This window comes from Ranitomeya variabilis, chromosome 2, assembly GCF_051348905.1.
Source record: "Ranitomeya variabilis isolate aRanVar5 chromosome 2, aRanVar5.hap1, whole genome shotgun sequence".
In the NCBI taxonomy this organism is placed as follows: Eukaryota; Metazoa; Chordata; class Amphibia; order Anura; family Dendrobatidae; genus Ranitomeya; species Ranitomeya variabilis.
This window is the reverse complement of record NC_135233.1, coordinates 1,089,795,038-1,089,819,737: the sequence shown is the minus strand read 5'-3', so window position 1 is coordinate 1,089,819,737 and position 24,700 is coordinate 1,089,795,038. Positions and strand designations below refer to the sequence as shown.

The window sequence follows — 24,700 nt, the reverse complement described above, 5'->3', positions numbered from 1 at the left end:
ATTATTAGTGCAGGATGAGATGAGGAATGATGTGGATACAATGTAACCACAGTTTTCTGTCCCTAGCAACCCATCCGCATAATCTGATTAATAGCGCAGGATGAGATGAGGAATTATATGGATACAATGTAACCACAGCTTTCTGTCCCTAGCAACCGATCTATATAATCTGCATAATCTGATTATTAGTGCAGGATGAGATGAGGAATGATATGGATACAATGTAACCACAGCTTTCTGTCCCTAGCAACCCATCCGCATAATCTGATTAATAGTGCAGGATGAGATGAGGAATTATATGGATACAATGTAACCACAGCTTTCTGTCCCTAACAACCCATCTACATAATACGAAAAATCTGATTAATAACCCACTCTGAGGGGAGGAATATGTTGTAGCTGATGATCATGTCCTTTAACAGTAAAATTTGCGACAATCCAACTGTAAGCCCCCCGTGGCCCATATTAGTCACTTCCTTTGCGCATCTTTTTTGTCTAGTTTTGTCGTTTTTTTGTTTCTTTGCACCAAATTCATTATTCTATGTGTCATTTTTTATTTCTATTTTATATATGCTCACCTGTTGTTGTTGTTTTTATTTTTTCCAGTTTGTGGGCAAAGTTTAGAGATTCCAAATGTTTTTGCCCGCTTAATCAATTCACAAAGTTGCAAAATTTGTTGCCACCCCCCATCCCCAACCGGACAGTGTTTTAGCACCATTTTGCGAAACATGCTTTTTATGTCTTTAGAAAGTCGCAAAAACAATTCAAGACAGGAAATGAAACAATTTTAGACATTGCAGAAAAATTCACGATCCACATGCGCCATTTTTTTTGAAGAATTTGGCAACACAAATAACAACTAATACCGCAAGACATAAAAAAAGAGTAAGAAAGTGACTTAAAACACAAATAATGAATCGAGGTCTAAGTATCTGTAGGAATTAGTCTGTCTTAAAGCTGGGGACTAAGCCCAGCAGCAGTCTTATCATGTCATTCCCTAGCTCAGCCTACACTAGTAAGCAGATTTTACTCATTACTAAGAATATGCAACCGAAATACAAAGCTGTAGATGTTACATTTTATCTATAGCAACTTGTCTTAATAACATACTTTTCTATTTGAGGTACGTCCTTCGGCAACCAGTCTGGGTAAAGAGAAAAGCCTGACTTACAGAAGATTTGTCACTTGCTATAAATATGTAATATTTTATTACCTGGCGTAAATGCCGCTGTTCTCCTGAATCCGGCGATGGTTTACTTTTGCTCCTGCGCCTCTCCATTCCTGAGCTATGACCTCCCTTTCTGTGCATAAAAGTCTAATCTAGTTGGCAAATGGGTGTGGCCTTTAAGGAAACTCCCACATGGCTAATAAGACTAGATTTATAAACCAGGATAAGAGGGGCCATAGCTCCGGAACGCAGAGGTGTAGGAAAAAAAGAAAAACATAGCCGGATTCAGGAGAACAGCGGCATTTACACCAGATAAAATATTTTTGGAAAGTGACGATGCAGACTGGGATAGGAAAGGAAATAATTGGGTGCAAACTCCCCTTATTGGACTGTCTGAATGCGCTCACTGATGGAGTCTCAGTTAACTTATTGTATAAACGGTGACGATTTTTAAATAAGGGTCAATTAAGAAAGAAAAGCTGTCCCTGAAAGTGGCCGTCCTCCCGGCATTGCATCGATCATGGGCAAGAACCGCGTGATTATTGCGAGTGTGTGTCGGACGTTTTTGCGTTTCCGCTCCATATAGCTCCTGAAATATTTACCAATAGGCATGTCTGTCTCTTTAACGCCTCCCCTCCCCCGACCGTCTTATTTTATGTCTCCGGCTTTATGTCTGAAGTCTTGAGATTTATGCCTCCCCTCAGTAATGAAAGTTTGCACATGCCATATGGCGCCCGCACACCTTCCCCGGAATTACCCTCATCCATCCTGCTGTTATGACACTCCTGATCAGATATGACACTCATTAAAAGCCTCTGCCAGGCAGCCGCTGCTTTATGGCGTGTCACCAGTCTGGCCCCTGGCTCTACACTGCGGCTGCTCTCCATTTTATTAACACTTTCCCATCATCCGTCACTGTCGCCCCGGTTTCCTGTACTGGTGTATCACAAAATGGGGATGATCTCCGGAGATGGGGATAAATTCCGGTAAGTCGGCGCCGAGGGGGATGTAGGATATCGGAGCGTCGCCTCTGTGCCGTACTCACCGCAGGGGCATGAGTGTGTGTCAGTGTCTAAGGGAGAAGACCGCAAAGTGTCAGCGACACCCCAAGAGTCTGCACAGCGCGGGAACACGGACAAGTGCGGAGCTCAGGGACCGGGGATGTTACATACCTGCAGCCGGAGGATCAGTAATGTATGTACACAGTGACTGCACCAGCAGAATAGTTAGTGCAGCTCTGGGGTATAATACAGGATGTAACTCAGGATCAGTAATGTAATGTATGTACACAGTGACTGCACCAGCAGAATAGTGAGTGCAGCTCTGGGGTATAATACAGGAGGTAACTCAGGATCAGTAATGTAATGTATGTACACAGTGACTGCACCAGCAGAATAGTGAGTGCAGCTCTGGGGTATAATACAGGATGTAACTCCGGATCAGTAATGTAATGTATGTACACAGTGACTGCACCAGCAGAATAGTGAGTGCAGCTCTGGGGTATAATACAGGATGTAACTCAGGATCAGTAATGTAATGTATGTACACAGTGACTGCACCAGCAGAATAGTGAGTGCAGCTCTGGAGTATAATACAGGAGGTAACTCAGGATCAGTAATGTATGTACACAGTGACTGCACCAGCAGAATAGTGAGTGCAGCTCTGGAGTATAATACAGGAGGTAACTCAGGATCAGTAATGTAATGTATGTACACAGTGACTGCACCAGCAGAATAGTGAGTGCAGCTCTGGAGTATAATATAATACAGGATGTAACTCAGGATCAGTAATGTAATGTATGTACACAGTGACTGCACCAGCAGAATAGTGAGTGCAGCTCTGGGGTATAATACAGGATGTAACTCAGGGTCAGTAATGTAATGTATGTACACAGTGACTGCACCAGCAGAATAGTGAGTGCAGCTCTGGAGTATAATACAGGATGTAACTCAGGATCAGTAATGTAATGTATGTACACAGTGACTGCACCAGCAGAATAGTGACTGCAGCTCTGGGGTATAATACAGGATGTAACTCAGGATCAGTAATGTATGTACACAGTGACTGCACCAGCAGAATAGTGAGTGTAGCTCTGGGGTATAATACAGGAGGTAACTCAGGGTCAGTAATGTAGTGTATGTACACAGTGACTGCACCAGCAGAATAGTGAGTGTAGCTCTGGGGTATAATACAGGAGGTAACTCAGGGTCAGTAATGTAGTGTATGTACACAGTGACTGCACCAGCAGAATAGTGAGTGCAGCTCTGGGGTATAATACAGGAGGTAACTCAGGATCAGTAATATAATGTATGTACACAGTGACTGCACCAGCAGAATAGTGAGTGCAGCTCTGGGGTATAATACAGGATGTAACTCAGGATCAGTAATGTAATGTATGTGCACAGTGACTGCACCAGCAGAATAGTGACTGCAGCTCTGGGGTATAATACAGGATGTAACTCAGGATCAGTAATGTATGTACACAGTGACTGCACCAGCAGAATAGTGAGTGTAGCTCTGGGGTATAATACAGGAGGTAACTCAGGGTCAGTAATGTAGTCTATGTACACAGTGACTGCACCAGCAGAATAGTGAGTGCAGCTCTGGGGTATAATACAGGATGTAACTCAGGATCAGTAATGTAATGTATGTACACAGTGACTACACCAGCAGAATAGTGAGTGCAGCTCTACAGTATAATACAGGATGTAACTCAGGATCAGTAATGTAATGTATGTACACAGTGACTGCACCAGCAGAATAGTGAGTGCAGCTCTGGGGTATAATACAGGATGTAACTCGGGGTCAGTAATGTAATGTATGTACACAGTGAGTGCACCAGCGGAATAGTGAGTGCAGCTCTGGAGTATAATACAGGATGTAACTCAGGATCAGTAATGTAATGTATGTACACAGTGACTACACCAGCAGAATAGTGAGTGCAGCTCTACAGTATAATACAGGATGTAACTCAGGATCAGAAATGTAATGTATGTACACAGTGACTGCACCAGCAGAATAGTGAGTGCAGCTCTGGGGTATAATACAGGAGGTAACTCGGGATCATTAATGTAATGTATGTACACAGTGACTGCACCAGCAGAATAGTGAGTGCAGCTCTGGCGTATAATAGAGGATGTAACTCAGGATCAGTAATGTAATGTATGTACACAGTGACTGCACCAGCAGAATAGTGAGTGCAGCTCTGGGGTATAATAGAGGATGTAACTCAGGATCAGTAATGTAATATATGTACACAGTGACTGCACCAGCAGAATAGTGAGTGCAGCTCTGGAGTATAATATAATACAGGATGTAACTCAGGATCAGTAATGTAATGTATGTACACAGTGACTGCACCAGCAGAATAGTGAGTGCAGCTCTGGAGTATAATACAGGATGTAACTCAGGATCAGTAATGTAATGTATGTACACAGTGACTGCACCAGCAGAATAGTGAGTGCAGCTCTGGAGTATAATACAGGATGTAACTCAGGATCAGTAATGTATGTATGTACACAGTGACTGCACCAGCAGAATAGTGAGTGCAGCCCTGGAGTATAATACAGGAGGTAACTCAGGATCAGTAATGTATGTACATAGTGACTGCACCAGCAGAATAGTGAGTGCATCTCTGGAGTATAATACAGGATGTAACTCAGGATCAGTAATGTATGTATGTACACAGTGACTGCACCAGCAGAATAGTGAGTGCAGCTCTGGAGTATAATACAGGATGTAACTCAGGATCAGTAATGTAATGTATGTACACAGTGACTGCACCAGCAGAATAGTGAGCACATCTCTCGGGTATAATACAGGATGTAACTCAGGATCAGTAATGTAATGTATGTACACAGTGACTGCACCAGCAGAATAGCGAGTGCAGCTCTGGAGTATAATACAGGAGGTAACTCAGGATCAGTAATGTATGTACACAGTGACTGCACCAGCAGAATAGTGAGTACAGCTCTGGAGCATAGTACAGGATGTAACTCAGGATCAGTAATGTAATGTATGTACACAGTGACTGCACCAGCAGAATAGCGAGTGCAGCTCTGGGGTATAATACAGGATGTAACTCCGGATCAGTAATGTAATGTATGTACACAGTGACTGCACCAGCTGAATAGTGAGTGCAGCTCTGGAGGATAATACAGGATGTAACTCAGGATCAGTAATGTATGTACACAGTGACTGCACCAGCTGAATAGTGAGTGCAGCTCTGGAGGATAATACAGGATGTAACTCAGGATCAGTAGTGTAATGTATGTACACAGTGACTGCGCCAGCAGAGTAGTGAATGCAGCTCTGGGGTATAATACAGGATGTAACTCAGGATCAGTAATGTAACGTATGTACACAGTGACTGCACCAGCAGAATAGCGAGTGCAGCTCTGGGGTATAATACAGGATGTAACTCAGGATCAGTAATGTATGTACACAGTGACTGCACCAGCAGAATAGTGAGTGCAGCTCTGGGGTATAATACAGGATGTAACTCAGGATCAGTAATGTAATGTATGTACACAGCGCCTGCACCAGCAGAATAGTGAGTGCAGCTCTGGGGTATAATACAGGATGTAACTCAGGATCAGTAATGTAATGTATGTACACAGTGACTGCACCAGCAGAATAGTGAGTGCAGCCCTGGAGTATAATACAGGAGGTAACTCAGGATCAGTAATGTAATGTATGTACACAGTGACTGCACCAGCAGAATAGTGAGTGCAGCTCCGGAGTATAATACAGGAGGTTACTCAGGATCAGTAATGTAATGTATGTACACAGTGACTGCACCAGCAGAATAGTGAGTGCAGCTCTGGGGTATAATACAGGAGGTAACTCAGGATCAGTAATGTAATGTATGTACACAGTGACTGCACCAGCAGAATAGCGAGTGCAGCTATGGGGTATAATACAGGATGTAACTCAGGATCAGTAATGTATGTACACAGTGACTGCACCAGCAGAATAGCGAGTGCAGCTATGGGGTATAATACAGGATGTAACTCAGGATCAGTAATGTAATGTATGTACACAGTGACTGCACCAGCAGAATAGCGAGTGCAACTCTGGGGTATAATACAGGATGTAACTCAGGATCAGTAATGTATGTACACAGTGACTGCACCAGCAGAATAGCGAGTGCAGCTATGGGGTATAATACAGGATGTAACTCAGGATCAGTAATGTAATGTATGTACACAGTGACTGCACCAGCAGAATAGTGAGTGCAGCTCTGGAGTATAATACAGGATATAACTCAGGATCAGTAATGTAATGTATGTACACAGTGACTGCACCAGCAGAATAGTGAGTGCAGCTCTGGAGTATAATACAGGATATAACTCAGGATCAGTAATGTAATGTATGTACACAGTGACTGCACCAGCAGAATAGTGAGTGCAGCTCTGGGGTATAATACAGGATGTAACTCAGGATCAGTAATGTATGTACACAGTGACTGCACCAGCAGAATAGTGAGTGCAGCTATGGGGTATAATACAGGATGTAACTCAGGATCAGTAATGTAATGTATGTACACAGTGACTGCACCAGCAGAATAGTGAGTGCAGCTCTGGGGTATAATACAGAATGTAACTCAGGATCAGTAATGTAATGTATGTACACAGTGACTACACCAGCAGAATAGTGAGTGCAGCTCTGGAGTATAATACAGGATATAACTCAGGATCAGTAATGTAATGTATGTACACAGTGACTGCACCAGCAGAATAGTGAGTGCAGCTCTGGAGTATAATACAGGATGTAACTCAGGATCAGTAATGTAATGTATGTACACAGTGACTGCACCAGCAGAATAGTGAGTGCAGCTCTGGAGTATAATACAGGATATAACTCAGGATCAGTAATGTAATGTATGTACACAGTGACTGCACCAGCAGAATAGTGAGTGCAGCTCTGGAGTATAATACAGGATGTAACTCAGGATCAGTAATGTAATGTATGTACACAGTGACTGCACCAGCAGAATAGTGAGTGCAGCTCTGGAGTATAATACAGGATATAACTCAGGATCAGTAATGTAATGTATGTACACAGTGACTGCACCAGCAGAATAGCGAGTGCAGCTCTGGGGTATAATACAGGATGTAACTCAGGATCAGTAATGTAATGTAATGTATGTACACAGTGACTGCACCAGCAGAATAGTGAGTGCAGCTCTGAAGTATAATACAGGATGTAACTCAGGATCAGTAATGTAATGTATGTACAAAGTGACTGCACCAGCTGAATAGTGAGTGCAGCTCTGGAGGATAATACAGGATGTAACTCAGGATCAGTAATGTATGTACACAGTGACTGCACCAGCAGAATAGTGAGTACAGCTCTGGAGCATAGTACAGGATGTAACTCCGGATCAGTAATGTAATGTATGTACACAGTGACTGCACCAGCAGAATAGTGAGTGCAGCTCCGGAGTATAATACAGGAGGTAACTCAGGATCAGTAATGTAATGTATGTACACAGTGACTGCAGCAGCAGAGTAGCGAGCGCAGCTCTGGGGTATAATACAGGATGTAACTCAGGATCAGTAATGTATGTACACAGTGACTGCACCAGCAGAATAGTGAGTGCAGCTCTGGAGTATAATACAAGATGTAACTCAGGATCAGTAATGTAATGTATGTACACAGTGACTGCACCAGCAGAATAGTGAGTGCAGCTATGGGGTATAACACAGGATGTAACTCAGGATCAGTAATGTAATGTATGTACACAGTGACTGCAGCAGCAGAGTAGTGAGCGCAGCTCTGGGGTATAATACAGGTTGTAACTCTGGATCAGTAATGTAATGTATGTACACGGTGACTGCACCAGCAGAATAGTGAGTGCAGCTCTGGAGTATAATACTGGATGTAACTCAGGATCAGTAATGTAATGTATGTACGCAGTGACTGCACCAGCAGAATAGTGAGTGCAGCTCTGGAGTATAATACAGGATGTAACTCAGGATCAGTAATGTAATGTATGTACACAGTGACTGCACCAGCAGAATAGTGAGTGCAGCTCTGGGGTATAATACAGGATGTAACTCAGGATCAGTAATGTAATGTATGTACACAGTGACTGCACCAGCAGAATAGTGAGTGCAGCTCTGGAGTATAACACAGGATGTAACTCAGGATCAGTAATGTAATGTATGTACGCAGTGACTGCACCAGCAGAATAGTGAGTGCAGCTCTGGGGTATAATATAATAATACAGTCTTCGCTGTTTTTGTGCTGACAGGTAATTGTCCCCCCGTAGTGTGTGGTGTGATAATTTGGGGGGCTGTTATAGCTGCTGACTATGTCTGATCTTTATCTTTTCTCAGGAGGGACAGCAGTGTCATAAAAGAAGAAATTAAGGGTTTCCTGGCGAACCGGAGAATATCGCAGGCGGTGGTTGCACAAGTCACAGGTGAGCATTGCCCGGTGTATGCGAGGGGATGAACGACCCGGTGTGGACGCCCGGGGAGGCAGATCTGTGAATATATCGGGCTTCTGTAAGAATCATCCGACACATAAGACCCCACAGGATCGGCATACTTCTCTCCTAAAATACTCTGTGCTGCTGGGACCTGTGGCCCCCACATGCTCACTGTGCTGCTGGGACCTGTGGCCCCCACATGCTGTACCGTGCTCGGATGCTCACTGTGCTGCTGGGACCTGTGGCCCCCACATGCTGTACTGTGCTCGGATGCTCACTGTGCTGCTGGGACCTGTGGCCCCCACATGCTGTACTGTGCTCGGATGCTCACTACTGCTGGGACCTGTGGCCCCCACATGCTCACTGTGCTGCTGGGACCTGTGGCCCCCACATGCTGTACTGTGCTCGGATGCTCACTGTGCTGCTGGGACCTGTGGCCCCCACATGCTGTACTGTGCTCGGATGCTCACTGTGCTGCTGGGACCTGTGGCCCCCACATGCTGTACCGTGCTCGGATGCTCACTACTGCTGGGACCTGTGGCCCCCCACATGCTGTACTGTGCTCGGATGCTCACTGTGCTGCTGGGACCTGTGGCCCCCACATGCTGTACCGTGCTCAGATGCTCACTGTGCTGCTGGGACCTGTGGCCCCCACATGCTGTACCGTGCTCGGATACTCACTGTGCTGCTGGGACCTGTTGCCCCCACATGCTGATCCGTACTGTCACTTGTCAGTTTACATTATTGCACATCTTTACTTTTGCCTCGCAGGTATCAGCCAGAGCCGGATTTCTCACTGGCTGCTCCAGCAAGGATCCGACCTCAGCGAACAGAAGAAAAGGGCTTTTTACCGATGGTACCAGCTGGAGAAGACGAGTCCAGGTAACAATGGGGAGCAGCCCTTATTCTCCAGTCACAACCAAAGCTGCGTTCAGTGTTGTCAGTATCGAAAGGGTTAAAGACTAAATGGTTAAAAGCCTCTTCTTCCGCGTCAGATGCGAGAACTCTGAATGCTTGGATGTGGTCCTGGATGATCACTTTCCCGCACCCTCTACTCCTGCTTCTCGGAAACTCCTTCCCCGGCTCATGAGTCTCCTCGCGGGGTCCCAAATCACATTTCTGCCCAATTACGCGGACTGCACAGCATCACAGCGGCTAATCACATTGCGAGGCTGGAGGATCAGCGGCGCGGCCCTCACACCCGCTGCTCTCCACACCCAGCGTCTGTTGTTCCTCCCGCGTTTTCAGCAGCTCTGATTGTTGTTAGTGAATGGAAACTCGCCGAGGATGAAAATCTCTTTGCCCCGTCTTAATCTCACAGTCCGATATCACCAGGTGTAAAGTGGGCTCTCTGTTGGTTTCCATTCACCAAAAGCAAGCGGAGATCTTGAAAAGTGAAAAACTGCATTGTAAAATGCAAAAGAGACCGCTGTAAAAAAAAAAAAAAAAAAAAAGAGGGGGCCACACCTTGGCTCATTCTTTAGGATGATGGGAGTTGTAGTACCTGTCATGAAGCACGTCTCTCTCTTACACAAGGTCGGAGCTGGTGCAGGCGAGCCAACGCCTCAGGATCCCGACCACCGGGACACATGTACAGCTTTCTCCCGTTCATGTACATATTGGTCTGGAGAGGAGACCTCCGTATACGTGTCCCCCTATAATCCGTGGGACCACAGCCCAGGTGTCGCCATTTTGCACCCAATGAAGGAGGGAAGGGTTGGGGGCATCTTATTGGGGAAAATCAAGTTTTATACGTTTTTCTTACAGGTGCGACACTCAGCATGAGGCCAGCACCCATCCCCATAGACGACACCGAGTGGAGACAAACGCCACCACCCGTCACCGCCACCTCCGGGACCTTCCGGTTACGGCGGGGAAGTCGCTTCACATGGAGAAAAGAGTGTCTGGCGGTAATGGAAAGGTAAGAAGGACTGACACACGGAGATCGCCTGAGCAGAGAGATACTATTATAGTGTATTCTCAGAGTCACTTAGATTCTTCACAAAGAACAATGTGCAGCATCCTGTATTATATATACCAGAGCTGCACACACTATTCTGCTGGTGCAGTCACTGTGTACATACATTACATTACTGATCCTGAGTTACCTCCTGTATTATACCCCAGAGCTGCACTCACTATTCTGCTGGTGCAGTCACTGTGTACATACATTACATTACTGATCCTGAGTTACAACCTGTATTATATATTCCAGAGCTGGACTCACTATTCTGCTGGTGCAGTCACTGTGTACATACATTACATTACTGATCCTGAGTTACCTCCTGTATTATACCCCAGAGCTGCACTCACTATTCTGCTGGTGCAGTCACTGTGTACATACATTACATTACTGTTCCTGAGTTACATCCTGTATTATACTCCAGAGCTGCACTCACTATTCTACTGGTGCAGTCACTGTGTACATACATTACATTACTGATCCTGAGTTACCTCCTGTATTATACCCCAGAGCTGCACTCACTATTCTGCTGGTGCAGTCACTGTGTACATACATTACATTACTGATCCTGAGTTACATCCTGTATTATACTCCAGAGCTGCACTCACTATTCTGCTGGTGCAGTCACTGTGTACATACATTACATTGCTGTTCCTGAGTTACATCCTGTATTATGCTCCAGAGCTGTATTATGCTCCAGTGCACTCACTCATCAGTGCCCTTCACTTTGCTGCAATGCAAATGTGATACCAATTTTTTCTTTTTTTTTCTTCTTTATAATCTCACTTTATCGATTGTTACTGCTCCAAATCCCTCAGAAGCTGACTTTCGGCTCTGAGAACAGAATGGACAAGGGCCAATTGTCTGCTGTAATAATATTATACCTTGATCTTAGTTACTGGACCCAATTCACTCGTACATACATCCCACAGAGGCTGCTAACTGGTTCCTGACGGGGCCGGGTTCTCTGGATAGGACAGAGTCAGGCTGGGGAGGAAGGGGTTAGATTTAAGGAGCCCATAACTGTGTACAAAGTGACTGCACCAGTAGAATAGTGAGTGCAGCTCTTGGGTATAATACAGGATGTAACTCAGGATCAGTAATGTATGTACACAGTGACTACACCAGCAGAATAGTGAGTGCAGCTCTGGGGTATAATACAGGAGGTAACTCGGGATCAGTAATGTAATGTATGTACACAGTGACTACACCAGCAGAATAGTGAGTGCAGCTCTGGGGTATAATACAAGATGTAACTCAGGATCAGTAATGTAATGTATGTACACAGTGACTGCACCAGCAGAATAGTGAGTGCAGCTCTGGGGTATAATACAGGAAGTTACTCAGGAGCAGTTATGTAACGTACAGTTATGCTCAAAAGTTTACATACCCGGCAGAATTTTTGCTTTCTTGGCCTTTTTTCAGAGAATATGAATGATAGCACCAAACTTTTTCTCCACTCATGGTTAGTGGTTGGGTGAAGCCATTTATTGTCCAACTACTGTGTTTTCCTTTTTAAATCATAATGACAACCCAAAACATCCAAATGACCCTGATCAAAAGTTCACACACCCTGGTGATTTTGACCTGATAATATGCACAGAAGTTGACACAAATGGGTGTGAATGGCTACTAAAGGTAACATCCTCACCTGTGACCTGTTTGCTTGTAATCGGTGTGTGCATAAAAGCAGAGTGAGTTTATGGGATCCAGACAGACTCTTGCATCTCTCATCCAGCCACTGACGTTTCTGGATTGTGAGTCATGGGGAAAGCAAAAGAATTGTCAACGGATCTACGGGAGAAGGTAGTTGAACTGTATAAAACAGGAAAGGGATACAAAAAGGTATCCAAGGAATTGATAATGCCAGTCAGCAGCGTTCACACTGTGATTAACAAATCAGGGGCTCTGTAAAAAGAAAACCAACATCGGATAGACCAACAAAAATGTCATCCACAACTGCCAGGAAAATTGTTCAGGATGCAAAGAAAAACCCACAAATAACATCAGCTTAAATACTGGACTCTCTGAAAACTAGCGGTGTGGCTGTTTCAAGATGCAGAATAAGGAGGCACTTAAAGAAAAATGGGCTGCATGGTCGAGTCACCAGAAGAAAGCCATTGGTGCGCAAATGCCACAAAGTATCTCGCCTACAATACGCAAAACAGCACCGAGACAAGCCTCAAAACTTCTGGAACAAAGTAATTTGGAATTATGAAACCAAAATTGAACTTTTTGGCAACAACCATAGACCTTACATTTGGAGAGAGGTCAACAAGGCCTATGGTGAAAGGAACACCATTCCTACAGTAAAGCACGGAGGTGGATTGCTGATGTTTTGGGTATGTGTGAGCTACAAAGGCACAGGAAACTTGGTCAAAGTTGAAGAAAAGATGAATGCAGCACGTAATCAGCAAATACTGGAGGCAATTTTTTACTCATCAGCCCGGAAGCTGCACATGGGACGTACTTGGACGTTCCAACATGACAACGATCCAAAACAACCTGTCATTAGCTACAGTAGAACAAAGTGAAGGTTCTGGTGTGGCCATCTTAGTCTCCTGACCTCAGTATCATTGAGCCACTCTTGGAGATATCAAGCACGCAGTTCATGCTAGACAGCCCAGGAATTTACAGGAACTGGAGGATTTTGCCAAGAAGACTGGGCAGCTTTACCATCCGAGAAAATAAAGAACCTCATCCACAACTACCACAAAAAACTTCAAGCTGTCATTGATGTTAGAGGGGGCAATGCACAGTATTAAGAAATGGGGTATGTGAACTTTTGATTAGGGTCATTTGGATGTTTTAGGTTGTCATTATGATTTAAAAATAGAAAACACAGTAGTTTGACAATAAATGGCTTCACCCAACCACTAACCATGAGTGGAGAAAAAGTTTTGGTGTTATCATTCTTATTCTCTAAAAAAAAAAAAAAGGCCAAGAAAGCAAAAATTCTGCCGGGGTATGTAAACTTTTGAGCACAACTATATATCCCAGTGACTGAGCCAGCAAAATAGTGAGTGCAGCTCTAGTGCATTCCTTGGGTGCATCAACATGGCGCATTCACAACCTGATGATCTGTTAAGCTTCTCCTCGCAGCTGTCTAGTATAAGTGAGGACTTGCCCCGAGCACATATCCAGTGAAAAGCTGATGATTTTTTTTGGAGTTGGAATATCCCTTTAAGAGTATGTCTTTTCCTGAAAGATAAGTGGAATACTTTGTTGCTGCACTGTAGAAACCATATTGCAACAGGGAATATGGGAGACATATAATGAATACAATGCGTACGGCCGCGTCACATACTTATACATCTCGTGACGACTTTTCTTTCTTTTCCGACTGTCAGGTTTCCTTTATTTCCTCCATATCTTGTCTGTTCTTATACGGCAGCCCAGGGCGGGGCGCGCCCTTTTCATGTTTGCCTATAATAACACTGGATAATTGTGAACACTTGAATTTTTCAGCTATTTTAATGAGAACCAGTATCCCGACGAGGCGAAGCGGGAGGAAATCGCCAACGCGTGCAACGCGGTTATACAGAAACCAGGTGAGTGACGGATCCGCAGCACAGAGTCAGGTCACCGACATTAGAGGGATTATACAGCTTCACCTTTTATACAGCTTCACTTTTCACATAGCGAAGAACAGCTGGCCAGACACTGGGAGCGTCATTCCTGATCTGATCACACAATGATAGGGTAGTTTGATCTACCCCTTTAAAGGGCTTTAAAAAACAATTAAACGTAAACATAAACCACCCCTTTTATAAGAATGTACCTCTAGTTTATGGAGACTACTCAACAAGCTGTTGTGTATACATGAGGACTTACACTATTTCTGGACATTATTTGCCTTTTCAACCAGTTTTCCCATCTTCAGAAACTAATTCTAATTTTCAGTTATCCGCATACACATATATGAGGGATTCCTGCTCTACTGTCTCCATGTAGCAAATCTTCAGAAGTAGCAGCAGCATGGAGGACATTATATAGCAGTATTAAGCATTGTAGGTGTGAATCCTGCTCAGGGGTGAGATAAAACACTTGCTAGAAAGTTTTAGGAAATTTGTAGCACCATATATTGCAGTATTGAGTGAAAATGTGAATCTAGTTTAGGTTTTAGATTAAAAAAAAAATGCTAAAAAGCTTCAGCAGCATGATTCATATAATACAGCAGTGTGGCAGTGACACCATCTCAAAGGTTGAGATAAAATTCTTTAAAATCTGTAGAATAGATGACATTAAACAGTAGTACTGACCAGTATAAATCTGAATCAAGCATAGAGTTGAGGTAACATTTTTTTTTTTTTTAAACAAAAGACTGCTTCATTGGAAACATTATACAGCAGCACTGAGCAGAGTATGTGTGAATCCTTCTCAGGGGTAAGAAAAACATTTACTAGAAAGTAGTAGGCGAATTAGAAGATGTTATACATGAGTATTCACCAGTGTAAATGTGAATCCATCATAGGTTTGACAGAGTATGCTTTACTAGTCAACTACATCAGCCTGGAGGGCATTATATAGTAGCACTGAGCAGTATAGATGTGAATCCTGCACAGTAGTGAGAGAAAACTTTTACTAGAAAGTAGTAGGAGAATTAGATGACTTTTACTGCAGTAGAAAGCTGTGTCAGCATGGAGGGCATAATACAGAAGTGTAGCAGTGATTCCAACTCCAAGGTGAGATAAAATCTTAAAAATATCAGTACTGAGCAGTGTAGGTGTGAATTCCACCTCTGGTGTGAGATTAAACACTACAAAGGAAGCAGCATGTTGGACATTATCGAACTGTGTAGTTGTGAATGCAACTCTGTGTCGAGATAAAAGATTTACTAAAATAGCACTACAACAAGGAGGGCACAGTACAGTAGTATTGAGCAGTGTAGATGTGAACCCAGCTTTGGGATGAAATAAACACTTACTAGGTAGCTGCAGCACAGAATAACTGTACCCAGTGATATTACGATGCCCATCGTATGGAGAAAGCCTAGAGTCTCCTCTGAGGGTCTGTACGCATAGTTGTCTTGCTTATTCCTTATGGGAGCGGAGCCAATAGAGGTTTTCACCGGTGACCCCTTATGATGTTTGGAGTCGCTTGCACCAGTTTCACAGCCTTGCAAATGTCACAGAAAGATGTTTTGTTTGTCATCTTTGCATATTATTCAGCAAAGACCTTGAAATGTGATGTAAAATCCGGGCGATCTCCATAATTTATGTCTGAACAATAATTCATTCTCTATTAAAGGCCTTGGTGGGGAGCCAGCCCGCTTATAACCAGCGCCGTGCCAAGTGAGCTCTGGCATCGGCTCGTGTAAGGTGCTCAGGAATGACAGCGGCGGCGGCTTCACCGCCCGTCCTGATTCTCAAGGTCACGAGTGCACGCGATCCGCTAACACATATCCAGATGTTGTGGGTTTGTCACCTTACATGCACGGTGCGATGTATACATGGTAGGAGAGCGGAAACTGGAGGACATTATGGTGTTTGTAGTGTGCCCCAGGTAGACACGTCATTAGGGCATAAGCCTCTATGATAGGCAACCCAGAAAGTGACATGTTGGTAAAGGCAGAGGGCATGGCATTGGGGCTGGCCGTCATGCTTCCCCAGTGAGGCGTCTGGGGCTTGCCTTCATGCCCCCCTAACCGGGTGGGGCGTCTGGGGCCGGCTGTCATGCCCTTCCCAGCGGGGCATCTGGGGCCGGCCATCATGCCCTCCCCGGCGGGGGATTTGGGGCCCGCCGTCATGCCCTCCCCGGCTGGGCATCTGGGGCCTGCTGTCATGCCCCCCCTTCCTTCCCTCCAGCGGGCTGTCATGGCTTCCCCTTCCCGGCTGGGCGTCTGGGGCCGGCCTTCATGCCCCCTGTCGGGGCCATCATGCTTTTTCCCCCTTGGCAGGGCGTCTGGGGCCTGCTGTCATGCTCCCCCTTCCTTCCCTCCAGCGGGGTGTCATGGCTTCCCCTTCCCGGCTGGGTGTCTGGGGCCAGCCGTCATGCCCTCCCCGGCGGGGCATCTGGGACCGGACATCATGCCCTCCCCTGCGGGGCATCTGGGGCCGGCCATCATGCCCTTCCCGGCGGGGCATCTGGGGCCGGCCGTCATGCCCTCCCCGGCGGGGCGTCTGGGGCCTGCTGTCATGCTCCCCCTTCCTTCCCTCCAGCGGGCTGTCATGGCTTCCCCTTCCCGGCTGGGCGACTGGGGCCGGCCGTCATGCCCTCCCCGGCGGGGCATCTGGGGCCGGCCATCATGCCCTCCCCGGCGGGGCATCTGGGGCCGGCCGTCATGCCCTCCCCGGCAGGGCGTCTGGGGCCTGCTGTCATGCTCCCCCTTCCTTCCCTCCAGCGGGCTATCATGGCTTCCCCTTCCCGGCTGGGCGTCTGGGGCCGGCCGTCATGCCTTCCCCGGCGGGGCATCTGGGGCCGGCCGTCATGCCCTCCCCGGCGGGGCATCTGGGGCCGGCCGTCATGCCCTCCCCGGCGGGGCATCTGGGGCCGGCCGTCATGCCCTCCCCGGCGGGGCAACTGGGGCCGGCCGTCATGCCCTCCCCGGCGGGGCATCTGGGGCCGGCCGTCATGCCCTCCCCGGCGGGGCGTCTGGGGCCGGCCGTCATGCCCTCCCCGGCGGGGCGTCTGGGGCCGGCCGTTATGCCCTCCCCGGCGGGGCGTCTGGGGCCTGCTGTCATGCTCCCCCTTCCTTCCCTCCAGCGGGCTGTCGTGGCTTCCCCTTCCCGGCTGGGCTTCTGGGGCCGGCCGTCATGCCCCCCGTCGGGGCCATCATGTTTTTTCCCCCTTGGCAGGGCGTCTGCGGCCTGGCGTCATGCTTTTTTATCCCCCGGCTGTGGCCGGCCATCATGCCTTCCCCGGTGGGGTGCCTGGGGCTGGGCGTCATGCCCTCCCTTCCCTTCCCCCATTGGGGCATCTGGGGTCGGTTGTGACGTCGTCCCCCCGGCGGAGCGTCTGGGCCTGGCTAACCATCATGCCCCCATTGCCGGCCCCAGACGTGCGGCTCAGGACTTTTCTCCGTGTAGTTTATGCCCTGTTGGCCCATAATCGCTGATGTTTCTGCTTCTGTAACATGACCGAGTAACGTCTTATTTCAGGCAAGAAGCTCTCCGACCTGGAACGCGTCACCTCCTTGAAAGTCTACAACTGGTTCGCCAACAGGCGGAAGGAAATCAAAAGACGAGCCAATATCGGTAATGTATCATAGCAAGATCTCCACTGATTTATTATTCTGTCGCCCTCATAACTTGTCAGAAAAACTTCCAAATGTGAAAATGTCTGAAGTTATCAGAGTTAAATGACTTCCTGATGAGCAGAGAGGATTTTAAGGAATTCTTCTAATTGGCGCGGAAGGCTAACGAGCCCATAACACTACTTGATGAGTGCGATAACCTGGGGGATGTGTCTGTAGTCTGGGTATTAATGTCGCCGGCAGCTAATGAGCGGCACATTCGGGCTCCTGTCTGTGTTCTCCGGCAGGTTATTACATTTATTGCTCTTGCATGTATAATTAGCCCATACATATGCATCCGAGCGCTCATTAACGATAAATTTATCCTCCGATTACCATAATACGTCCGACTCTGTCTGCTCGTCACAGATGTAGTGATCATAGGGGTAAGTGAGGCGCCGAGGTTATGGGAATCGCTAGCACGCGGCGGCGGAACTTACCTGAATCTTAATGCCGATGTCGGTTTATCTCCGTTTTTACTTTTTCCATCTTTCTACCGCAGTTTATTTCTTCATCTTAATGTTGTATTTTACCTTTTAGCCTTTCATCTTTTCTACCCCCTTAACTTGTTACTTCAAACATTTACTGTCTTACTCCTTTTGGCCCTCGGCCCCATCTCCTCCATCATCAGTATCTGGTGACCGCCCGTCGCCTCCATCATCAGTATCTGGTGACCGCCCGTCACCTCCATCATCAGTATCTGGTGACTGCCCGTCTCCTCCATCATCAGTTTCTGGTGACTGCCCGTCTCCTCCATCATCAGTATCTGGTGACTGCCCGTCTCCTCCAACATCAGTATCTGGTGACTGCCCGTGTCCTCCATCATCAGTTTCTGGTGACTGCCCGTCTCCTCCATCATCAGTATCCGGTGACTGCCCGTCTCCTCCATCATCAGTATCTGGTGACTGCCCGTCTCCTCCAACATCAGTATCTGGTGACTGCCCGTCTCCTCCATCATCAGTATCTGGTGACCGCCCGTCTCCTCCAACATCAGTATCTGGTGACTGCCCGTCTCCTCCATCATCAGTATCTGGTGACTGCCCGTCTCCTCCAACATCAGTATCTGGTGACTGCCCGTCTCCTCCATCATCAGTTTCTGGTGACTGCCCGTCTCCTCCATCATCAGTATCCGGTGACTGCCCGTCTCCTCCATCATCAGTATCTGGTGACTGCCCGTCTCCTCCAACATCAGTATCTGGTGACTGCCCGTCTCCTCCATCATCAGTTTCTGGTGACTGCCCGTCTCCTCCATCATCAGTATCCGGTGACTGCCCGTCTCCTCCATCATCAGTATCCGGTGACTGCCCGTCTCCTCCAACATCAGTATCTGGTGACTGCCCGTCTCCTCCATCATCAGTATCTGGTGACCGCCCGTCATCTCCATCATCAGTATCTGGTGACTGCCTGTAGTAGCCTCCATCATCAGTATCTGGTGATCGCCCCTCACCTCCATCATCAGTATCTGGTGACTGCCCATCTCCTCCATCATCAGTATCTGGTGACTGCCTGTAGTAGCCTCCATCATCAGTATCTGGTGATCGCCCCTCACCTCCATCATCAGTATCTGGTGACCGCCCCTCACCTCCATCATCAGTATCTGGTGACTGCCCATCTCCTCCATCATCAGTATCTGGTGACTGCCTGTAGTAGCCTCCATCATCAGTATCTGGTGATCGCCCCTCACCTCCATCATCAGTATCTGGTGACCGCCCCTCACCTCCATCATCAGTATCTGGTGACTGCCCATCTCCTCCATCATCAGTATCTGGTGACTGCCTGTAGTAGCCTCCATCATCAGTATCTGGTGACCGCCCCTCACCTCCATCATCAGTATCTGGTGACTGCCCATCTCCTCCATCATCAGTATCTGGTGACTGCCTGTAGTAGCCTCCATCATCAGTATCTGGTGACCGCCCCTCACCTCCATCATCAGTATCTGGTGACCGCCCCTCACCTCCATCATCAGTATCTGGTGACCGCCCCTCACCTCCATCATCAGTATCTGGTGACCGCCCCTCACCTCCATCATCAGTATCTGGTGACCGCCCCTCACCTCCATCATCAGTATCTGGTGACCGCCCCTCACCTCCATCATCAGTATCTGGTGACCGCCCCTCACCTCCATCATCAGTATCTGGTGACTGCCTGTAGTAGCCTCCATCATCAGTATCTGGTGACCACCCATTGCCTCCATCATCAGTATCTGGTGACCGTCCGTCGCCTCCATCATCAGTATCTGGTGACCGCCCGTCGCCTCCATCATCAGTATCTGGTGACCGCCCGTCACCTCCATCACTTCTCCTCGTGACTTGTACACAGGTCATGGAGGATCTCAGCAGGGGATTGTTCTAAACATCTTGGAGACCTGACCCCAGATCTCCTGTGTATGAGGCTTGTGCGGATCCTTCCGTCTCTTCATGTGATCCCAGACATTTGATTTATATTTCTCTTTTGCTCATTGATAAAAAAATAAACCATTACCGTTCTGCGCGGCGCTCCATTCTGCGCGGCGCTCCATTCTGCGCGGCGCTCCATTCTGCGCGGCGCTCCATTCTGCGCGGCGCTCCATTCTGCGCGGCGCTCCATTCTGCGCGCCGCAGGCTCCACAGCACGGGGGTGGAGTCGTCCCCTTTTATTTTATATTTTTTCTTTCCATCCCCTTACATGTGTGTTTTTGGAGTGATTTCTTTTACCATGGCAGATAATTTAGGGCCATATTTGCTTTTTTCGAAGAAGCAGCAATCCTGGAGAGTCATGGCATCGATGTACAAAGTCCTGGCGTTCATTCGAACAGTGACGACGTGGATGGGAATGACTATTCTGAACAGGTGAGCCTCTGGACTCCAGTGTGACAGCGGGCAGACATCTTACAGCCGCTCAGCTTCACCATTGTCCACTTTTATACCACATTTTACAGATCATATAGTATTTATAAACTGTTGGTTTCCATTGGAAACAGTCAGCATGCATGTCATCAGATGACTGATCAGTGCTTGGTGTAAAGACTAAAGTTTAGAGAATTAATATAATGGCGAGGAATATCTTCAGATCTTTAAGAATTGCAGCTCTGGAGTATAATGCAGGCTGTAAATGTGGCCATCAGCCTCCGGAGGAGACCGGCAGCGGCTGATTCTCCTCTATCTTATAAAAATAAATTTAGTTGAGAAAACACAAGTATGGAGGAGAAGCTGTCCGGCACACCAGCGGAGTTTTCTTGCTACTTTGGAGACGCCTAGTTCTGCACAGGAGCTGCAGACAATAGGCAAGTTTAATAAAGACACTTTAACCACTTAACGACCCTTAATGAAAAGGTGTGTGCCACGATCAGGTGCCAGTCCTCGTACAATGACGTGCACTTCTGTTACGCCGATCTCACGGGTGATGTCAGTGAATCTGAAAGATCAGTGGCAGGAGCTTGGCTAGAACGGAGAGCTCTGCTTAACCTGCCGGGGCTGAAGCCACCATTGATCCTAGCAGTTAAATCCCTTAAATGTCGCCTGTAGGGACCGTAGCATTTAAGTCGTTGGACAGAGGCACAAGGCTACCTCTGTCATGGCGTCGCTCTCTGCCATGGCGTTGCTCCCTCTACCGTGGCAGGAGTTTGGCTAGAAGGTACAGCCCCGCTTAACCTGCTGAGACTGAAGCCATCTTTGATCCTGACCATTAAATCCCTTAAATGTCGCTGCCTTTAGTGACCGTGGCATTTTATTAGTTGAGCAGAGGCAGAAGGCTACCTCTGGCGGCAGCATGGTTCCCTTCAGTGGCGACAGCGGCGTGGTTCCCTCTGGCGGCAGCGTGGTTCCCTCTGGCGGCAGCGTGGTTCCCTCTCTGGTGGGGGCGGCGTGGTTCCCTCTGGCGGCAGCGTGGTTCCCTCTGGCGGCAGCGTGGTTCCCTCTGGCGGCAGCGTGGTTCCCTCTGGCGGCGGCGTGGTTCCCTCTGGCGGCGGCGTGGTTCCCTCTGGCGGCGGCGTGGTTCCCTCTGGTGGCGGCGTGGTTCCCTCTGGCGGCGGCGTGGTTCCCTCTGGCGGCGGCGTGGTTCCCTCTGGCGGCGGCGTGGTTCCCTCTGGCGGCGGCGTGGTTCCCTCTGGCGGCGGCGTGGTTCCCTCTGGCGGCGGCGTGGTTCCCTCTGGCGGCGGCGTGGTTCCCTCTGGCGGCGGCGTGGTTCCCTCTGGCGGCGGCGTGGTTCCCTCTCTGGTGGTGGCGGCGTGGTTCCCTCTCTGGTGGTGGCGGCGTGGTTCCCTCTCTGGTGGTGGCGGCGTGGTTCCCTCTCTGGTGGTGGCGGCGTGGTTCCCTCTCTGGTGGTGGCGGCGTGGTTCCCTCTCTGGTGGTGGCGGCGTGGTTCCCTCTCTGGTGGTGGCGGCGTGGTTCCCTCTCTGGTGGTGGCGGCGTGGTTCCCTCTCTGGTGGTGGCGGCGTGGTTCCCTCTCTGGTGGTGGCGGCGTGGTTCCCTCTCTGGTGGTGGCGGCGTGGTTCCCTCTCTGGTGGTGGCGGCGTGGTTCCCTCTCTGGTGGTGGCGGCGTGGTTCCCTCTCTGGTGGTGGCGGCGTGGTTCCCTCTCTGGTGGTGGCGGCGTGGTTCCCTCTCTGGTGGTGGCGGCGTGGTTCCCTCTCTGGTGGTGGCGGCGTGGTTCCCTCTCTGGTGGTGGCGGCGTGGTTCCCTCTCTGGTGGTGGCGGCGTGGTTCCCTCTCTGGTGGTGGCGGCGTGGTTCCCTCTCTGGTGGTGGCGGCGTGGTTCCCTCTCTGGTGGTGGCGGCGTGGTTCCCTCTCTGGTGGTGGCGGCGTGGTTCCCTCTAGCTGCGGCAGCGTGGTTCCCTCTAGCTGCGGCAGCGTGGTTCCCTCTAGCTGCGGCAGCGTGGTTCCCTCTAGCTGCGGCAGCGTGGTTCCCTCTAGCTGCGGCAGCGTGGTTCCCTCTAGCTGCGGCAGCGTGGTTCCCTCTCTGGCTGCGGCGGCGTGGTTCCCTCTCTGGCTGCGGCGGCAGCGTGGTTCCTTATGTGGCAGCGTGGTTCCCTCTGTGGTGGTGTGTATGTGTTGGATGCAGTGTACGGTGTGAACGATCATTGACTCATGTCTGATTAGATTGAGACTAAAGAAAAAAGTTAAGAAAAAAGTTAAAATATTTGTAACTGGTCAAAGAATAAAATTCCACAACAAAAAAAAGTCACTAATTAACCTGCTCAAAGAACAATGTAAAAAAATCTAAATGACTGTTTTGTTGTCTTGTTTATTCCATTTGATAAAGGAATAGAAAACAATCAAAAAGTCACAAATTGATACGAATAAACATTACCTCGTCCTGCCAAAAATCCAAACCCTCACACGGCGCCATCCACAGAAAAAATGTAACAATTATGGTTTCCAGAGATCGCCAAAAAAAAAATGAATTTGGTGCAATAAAAATTGCCACGATTTGAAGGTGCAAAATGCGTTGGGTCCGTAAGGAGCGAAGAGACGTCACAGAGCACGTGTGCGACTTCCGGGCTGAGCTCTAATTTGATGTTTTCCCTTTCTCTCTACATACTTAGGACGACAGCACCAGTCATAGCGATCACCAGGACCCCATCTCTCTAGCCGTGGAAATGGCTGCCGTCAATCACACCATCCTGGCGCTGCGCCGGCAAGGTACTGGAGAGATCAAGACAGAAGCTCTGGATGACGACTGACACCTTAAACACTGCGGGGGAAGGGTCAATCCGAAAAGAAAAAAAAAAAAACCTAAAAGGAAAAAAAAACAAAACCTACTAATAACAATAATGTACCTTAGATGTAGACGTAGCACCTTAGCAATCCTCCCTGGGTCCTTACTATGTGTTCCTATTATCAGTATAACTGCAGTCTCTCTTGTACGTCGAGTTAGCTGGTAGGGTCTCGTCCTGTGAAGATGGCATGGTGCCCATAATGCCCATACCCGTCACGTCTGCTTTCTCAGTATTACTCCCAGCCATATCCTCCCGGGCCGAGAACACTACTCAGTTCTGGCATTCCAGTTTCCAAGTGCTTCCAGCCCCCTCCCTTCCGTCTGTCCTTCCTTCCTCTCGTACGTCCACCTCTTCGCTCTAAGCACTTTTTAAATTTTTTTTTTTTTTTACATAAATGTCTTTTTTTTTTTTTTTTAATTTTCGTTTGTGAAAGACTTTCTCCAAAGCAGGAATCATTTAAAGAAGTGGAGACCGTCCAGCCACGTGCCAGTAAGGGGCAGCAAAGCCGAGATATTTATTAGTATGATTATTATTTTTATAGTTGTTTTTATTATTTTTTTCAGCAACCAGTTTTGCTTTCCAAAAAGGCAAAAAAAAAAAAACCACAACAAAAAACACTAAAAAATTGTGCAGAAGCCGGAGACACTAAAAAAAAAGGGAATTGTGAATGTCCCCGTCCATGCGTTGTGAATGGGAAATGCGCAGTCCCATGTAAAAAAAAAAAAAAAAAGATATATCTATCTGTGTCTGCTTTCTTTTAGACGTATTTCACTCCTATGTCAGCGGGGGGGGGTTGCACAGCCGCGAAGTGATCTGCTCTGTGTCCAGCTCTGTTCTCCCCTCTCCCAGCGGGAACGCGCAGCACTAACCATTGGCAGGATTGCAGCCCCTCGCCTCGTATGTTGCCGGGGTGCAGGCAACGTACAATTATCAGCTCCGCCATTCGTCACGCTGGCTACATACTATCGATTTTTACTTTCCTTCTTGCCAAATATGATTGGAATGTCAGATTTCTGCTCCTAATCCTCCACTTATCACATTAGTCATTTAAGAATCTTTTCTTTGTTAAATTTTTTTTTAAATTTTAGGGTTAGTTTAACAATAAGCTGGAAAACATCCTCCGCGACCATCCGATGAAACGTTTCCTGTGTGCTGTACATACGGCTGCGTCCCTCGCGGCTCGGCCAGATCTATTTTCAATAGCA

General features: G+C 47.9%; 1 protein-coding gene across 4 annotated transcripts in view; it reads left to right on the top strand.

The window, feature by feature from the left end:
- HMBOX1 (homeobox containing 1) overlaps positions 1 to 23,940 on the top strand; it is a 77,959-nt gene extending 54,019 nt beyond the window's left edge. For 2 of the 4 annotated variants that reach the window (XM_077291733.1, XM_077291734.1), the window contains exons 4-10: positions 8,512 to 8,597; positions 9,378 to 9,488; positions 10,374 to 10,527; positions 14,038 to 14,120; positions 17,670 to 17,765; positions 20,537 to 20,631; positions 23,322 to 23,940. In XM_077291733.1, coding sequence (XP_077147848.1) covers positions 8,512 to 8,597; positions 9,378 to 9,488; positions 10,374 to 10,527; positions 14,038 to 14,120; positions 17,670 to 17,765; positions 20,537 to 20,631; positions 23,322 to 23,459 — 763 coding nt within the window. In that variant the 3' untranslated portion in view covers positions 23,460 to 23,940. The remainder of the gene's footprint in view (positions 1 to 8,511; positions 8,598 to 9,377; positions 9,489 to 10,373; positions 10,528 to 14,037; positions 14,121 to 17,669; positions 17,766 to 20,536; positions 20,632 to 23,321) is intronic. The other 2 variants (XM_077291735.1, XM_077291736.1) reach the window with 2 other exon arrangements.
- The last annotated feature ends 760 nt before the right edge of the window (positions 23,941 to 24,700 follow it).